This window comes from Haplochromis burtoni, unplaced genomic scaffold (genome assembly GCF_018398535.1).
Source record: "Haplochromis burtoni strain Fernald_Lab_line unplaced genomic scaffold, NCSU_Asbu1 Contig_248, whole genome shotgun sequence".
Lineage (NCBI taxonomy): Eukaryota > Metazoa > Chordata > Actinopteri > Cichliformes > Cichlidae > Haplochromis > Haplochromis burtoni.
Genome location: NW_024582609.1, coordinates 500,405 through 505,808, shown reverse-complemented (window position 1 = coordinate 505,808; position 5,404 = coordinate 500,405). Strand labels below are relative to the sequence as shown.

Below are 5,404 nucleotides of genomic sequence, written 5' to 3'. Positions count from 1 at the left end.
TTTGTTGGATTTGAAGAAGGTGGGGGAAAACTTCACTCACATGATTTAGCTGCTTATTGTTTGAATAAATCTTGTCAATATTCATACACTATCGAAATTCATGAGGTACTTCATGAGGTAGTCACCTGGAAAGGTTTTCCAACAGACTTGAATGAGTTCCCAGAGATGTTGAGCACTTGCTGGCCATTTTGCCTTCACTCTGTGGTCCATCTCAGCTCAAACCATATCCATTGGGTTCAGGTGAGGTGAACCCATCCCAAACCAGATGGGATGGCATGTCGCTGCAGGATCTATTTGTCCATAAATGCCTGATTCACACAGTCTTCTCTGAACAGTTGATGTAAAGATGAGTCTGCTACTGGAACTCTGTGACATTTATCTGGGCTCTAATCTGAAGTGCTGCTAACTTGTGATTTCTGAGGCTGGTGACTCACATGAATTTATCCTCAGCACAGAGGTCGTCCTTTCCTGGGGTGGTCCTCATGTGAGCCAGTTTCATCATAGCGCATGATGGTTTTTGCAGCTGAACTTGGGGACAAATGACCTTCAGTTCTTAAAATATTGATGCACTGTTGTTTGACTTTACTTAGCTGATTGGTTCTTGCCATTATATGAATTCTAACAGTTGTCATACATCATGAAGCTTATAGAGAGATGGCCAAGGGTTTGCAGTGCTGTCAACAAAGCTAAGGGTGACTACTTTCAGGAATCTGAGACAAAAAAACACAAAACATATTTAGAGTTATTTATCCATGTTTTTTCTTTGCTCCATAATTCCATATATCTAGTTTTGTACATTTAATGTCTTCAGTTTGTATCTACAATGTAGAAAGTAGTAAAAATAAAGAAAAAAACATTAAATGAGAGTGTGTACATGAGAGGACACCCTATCATGTAATTCATCTAGTGATGTGGGGCCACAGATGTTGACATAGGGAAGTGAGACACACATGAACAAAGGATTCCACCTGTTCTGGGCACACACTTACAAATGTGACATCTTTCTTCTACGGTTTCTATTGGTAACTATATTTGGGGAACTCAAAGCACTGTAATTTAAGTAAAATACCATGGAAAGTACTCCAGAAGTTGCAGGCTGTAATTGATGCCACTGAATTTTTGTTGAACATAAATCTGCAATTGCAAGAAGTAGTGTCAACAGACCACAGGAAGGGGGACAGTTTGGCCACAGGGTGAGAAAAATATGTACATCCTTTTTCACTTTAATTCAGTTTGTACAGAGCAAAAAATTCCAGAAGAAGTTCAACTGTCCTTTTCTTTTTGTGAAGGTCAAAAAGTCAAGAAAAGTCAGAGCACGAGAAGTAGGCAAAAGCCAAGGGACGCTTGGACCTTTATTTTATCCCCCTGCCCTCTTGTCATTTATCATCCACTCCAATAAAAACAACAAGTTTCCTCCTTTTTAAAAAAATAAAATAAACAGGAGCTCATTCTTGCAGGCTTGCTGAATCCAACTTCTGCAAATGAAACCGAGGTTACTGAATAATTGTAATAATGGTATTTTGTTTTTAAAATGGTAAACTGTGACTGTACCAAGATTCAGGGTGTGGATGCAGTTGTGAAAGTCTAAGAGATGATGAATAATTTTGCAACTGGAAAAAAGAGAAGAACAGAAAGTTCCAATGAAAACACGCCTATTGGAAGGTCAAAAAGTCAAAAGTTGATTTATCTAAGAAATTATGCAAACTGGGTTTACGTCATAAACAGTGTAACATATAAGCCCAATTCTGCACGAGCCACAACACTTGCAGGTAGAAGTGAGCAGAGCAAAGGACTACAACATCAAGACAACATCAAGATGGACAGACAAGTTGCACTTGAAGCTTTGGGTGCAGTTTGCAATGCCCAGATCACTTCTGTTCAAAACCAAAGAGCAGGAGGTCACGCTGGAGTTTTCCAAAGAGCAGGCTTTCCCGGCTCAGCAGCACCAACGCTGTCTATAAACAGTCTCATTTGTGCAATCGCAGATGGAGATCAAACCTGGTAAATATTGTAATATTATAAACTATTCTTAAGACTTGCGCTGATGTCATTCCTCAAAAAGGGAACGTGTATATTATATTGGAGTAATGGTGCAACATGGTGGCACAGTGGTTAGCACTGTTGCCTTACAGCAAGAAGGTCAATTCCACCATCTGGGGTCCTTCTGTGTGCATGTTCTCCCCATGTTCTACTTTGGCTTCCTCCCACTATCCAAAGACCTGCAGTTAGTGGGCATAGGTTAACTGGAAACTCTAAATTGCCCTAAGGCAGCTGGGATAGGCTCCAGCACCCCCCTCCACAAAACACTGAAAAGGATAAGAGGATGGATGGGATATTATATTGAGATTCACAGTCAGGATGTAGTTTCCAAAGCTCAAAGAATTTTGACAACAATGTTGCAGTTTGGTTTGCAGAGAGTGAGAAAACATCCAGTGAAAGAGCAGCATTTCTTTTCTTTTGTTGATGGTCAGGTTTATTCAGACCCTAATCTCAGCTGTCTTTCTCAACTTGCAGCCCAGTGTCAAGAAACAACTTTGCCAGAATTCAACGTGTTCTGCAAGATGGAGGGCAATGTTCAGGCTCTGACACCTGTTTTCGAACTGCACCACAAGAAAGGTCTTTCATCATCGATGAGAGCGAATTCTTTGATCCGACATTTGACTACGATTTCTCTGGTCTCAAAGACACAGAGACCTATTACAGAGGCGGAGAGGTGTATGAACGACCAAGTGGTTGGTACCGTTTTGCCCTCAAGGTAAATTTGTCTTTGAATTGAGATCAGCATCAACCATCTTATTCATGCTCATTACTTAGAGTCTAAGCTGCTTTAATTGATCTTTAAGCCGGGCTGTAGAGCACAAATTCAATGACATCCCAGTAAAATACTTTTCGGGCTTCAGATATTTGCAATCATTAGAAAGTTGAAACTTCTGGTTCCCTGAATTTCCTTCCAGCTCATTTTCGAAACTAAACTAGAAGTTTATTAGTGTTCTCAACAATATTCTTCTTCATCAGTTTCTTGGAAATCAATAACTGCATTTAGTCCTCTCTTTTATGTCAAATACTAGGCCTTTATTTTTAAAACTACAGAAATAGAATTATAAGAAAACAATATAACAAATCATCTGTAAAGAATTTTCTGCAAAGATTTGGTCTCAACTCACACCTTAAAAAACTAATTTGACCTGATTGAATTAACTGTATGCAGTCTGTTACTTCCAGAGTGCTTTCCAGGTAGTGCACTGGAAATGAATTGACCTCAAAATAAAAATGTAGAGAGGTGAACAGTGTCAATGGAACTAGAACTGGGTTTGAAAAAGAATAGTTAAACAGTTATTTAGCATATTACATATCATATGTGTGTTATAAGCATAACTGGTACATCATGATGCTCTTAAGTAGTAGAAAATAAAAGACAGCCAAATATCTGACTCTCCCCATTCAAAGTAAGATCAATAGAACAGTTTGTACCAAAGGTAAAGCACTTTGAAATGCTATATGTACAACATGCAGAAGCTCAGACTTTAATTGAAGATACAGTTTGCAGAGATGAACTATGGACTGTCTGAAACAAATACAGCTCACCTCATATTTTGTCGCAGGTCCTGAATAAGTATGATGGAAATACATGGCTGGGAACTCGGTACCGAAGCACTGCGTCAGTGCCAGGGGAGTGGCCTGTGTCCTACCATGGGACATCTAAGGAAGGAGCTGGGGGCATCATTGAAGGATTCTACAAGGTTTGATTATGTTATCATCACAACCCATTATTTTACCCAGTACAATTGCTTTACAGTAACATTTTATATGATGTATAATTGTGATATTTAATATTTTGAAATTGCATGGAATGTCACCAACTGTCCCACTTTATGTATATTCCTGGTCTCTTATTCCACATGCTGAGATGCTGAGACTGTGTCCCATGCAGCACTTCAGTTTTCTAAAGTCTGGATTTTATCCCAGGGTTGAGAAAAGAGTCAAAAAGAGAGTTAAATGGTTTTGTCACATGTCAAGTCACAAGCTATGAAAATCTCAGCACAACACAAAGAAAAGGAAATGCAGTAAATAGCAGTTATGTGACTGTGAGAGGACGCCTGCATGTCTAGGACCTCAGGAGCAAACTGTAGCTGTACTTATACTTGTTGAGCATTGTTGAGCAAAAGTGTTGAGAAAGCTTTTTCCTATGAATAATGTCAAAAACCTGTAAGCTGCAGGTTTTTGTATATTTATTTATTTATTGTTATTTATCTCTGTCAGAATATTTTTCCATAGCATGTCCATTGTTATGGCACATAAACGTATTTATGCCACATAAGAGCTGCTCACCCTTTAAGCCACTTCAGTGCTCTTTCTGTCCTATTTCCATATTAGGCCTGTATTTAATGTATCAGTATTTAATAATATAACATATATATATCTTACTTTTTATTTAACAGCCAGGTCCAGGTCAGGCCTATGGCAGAGGGATTTACTCTACCCCTTACGTCAATGAAGCTGTCTCTTATGCCAAAACCTTCACTTCTCAAAAGAATGGCAAGCAATACAACGTGATTCTGCAAAATCGGATCAACCCACAGTACAGGCAGAAACACAACAACGATAAGTACTGGCTGGTTCCCATCCCGTCTGTGTTCTCAGCTCAAGAAGAGCAGGCGATAGTAGAACAGGCCATCCGCCCTTATGGTCTTCTGTTGAAGGAGGTCTAAAAGAGCAAGAAAGGTCCCCCAAAAACCTGCAAACTTGACCTGAAGCACATCAACTAGAAGCACAACCTGTTGATGTCAGATTAAATGTGAAGATGAATGTGGGAAAATGATATCACTGCTGTTTGCATGTGTATGAAAAGATTAAACAAACCGCTTCAAACATCTGCGTCTGTGAATTTCTTGAACTGAAAACTAATTTTTTTGTTCATTTTTCAGTGTTCAATGTTGCATTCAGTTATGACTAAACCTGCTATGTTTTCATTACTTTTTAGACTATAGTTGAAAAAAGCATTCAGACCTTTCAGAATGCATATTGAAGGGTGATGGGTTATTTCTTTTCCTCTGCTGAAAAGGTTTCCACTTAATAGATTTTCTTTAGAGGTTTCTTCCTGTTAAAGGGGAATTTTTCTTTCTTCGCCAGGTGCCTGCTTATAGGGCAGGGGTAGGCAACTCCAGGCTTTGAGTGTCGGTGTCCTGCAGGTTTTAGATGTGTTCTTGATCTGACACAGCTGATTCAAATTGCTAAATGACCTCCTCAACCTGTCTTGAAGTTCTCCAGAAGCCTGGTAATGAACTCATCATTTGATTCAGGTGTGTTGAACCAGGGTGAGATCAAAAACCCTCAAGACACCGGCACTCGAGGCCTGGAGCTGGACCCCCCCCCTGTTATAGGGAAATCAGTTATCTTTAGGAGC

The 5,404-nt window shown here is 39.4% G+C and overlaps 1 protein-coding gene across 1 annotated transcript; it reads left to right on the top strand.

Moving 5' to 3' along the window:
• The first annotated feature begins 1,751 nt into the window (after positions 1-1,751).
• Positions 1,752-4,869, top strand: LOC102310590. Its single transcript, XM_005938339.3, has 4 exons — positions 1,752-2,001; positions 2,515-2,755; positions 3,603-3,740; positions 4,440-4,869. Exons 1-4 carry the CDS (start codon positions 1,817-1,819, stop codon positions 4,707-4,709), a joined length of 834 nt encoding a protein of 277 aa, XP_005938401.2. The 5' UTR covers positions 1,752-1,816; the 3' UTR covers positions 4,710-4,869.
• The last annotated feature ends 535 nt before the right edge of the window (positions 4,870-5,404 follow it).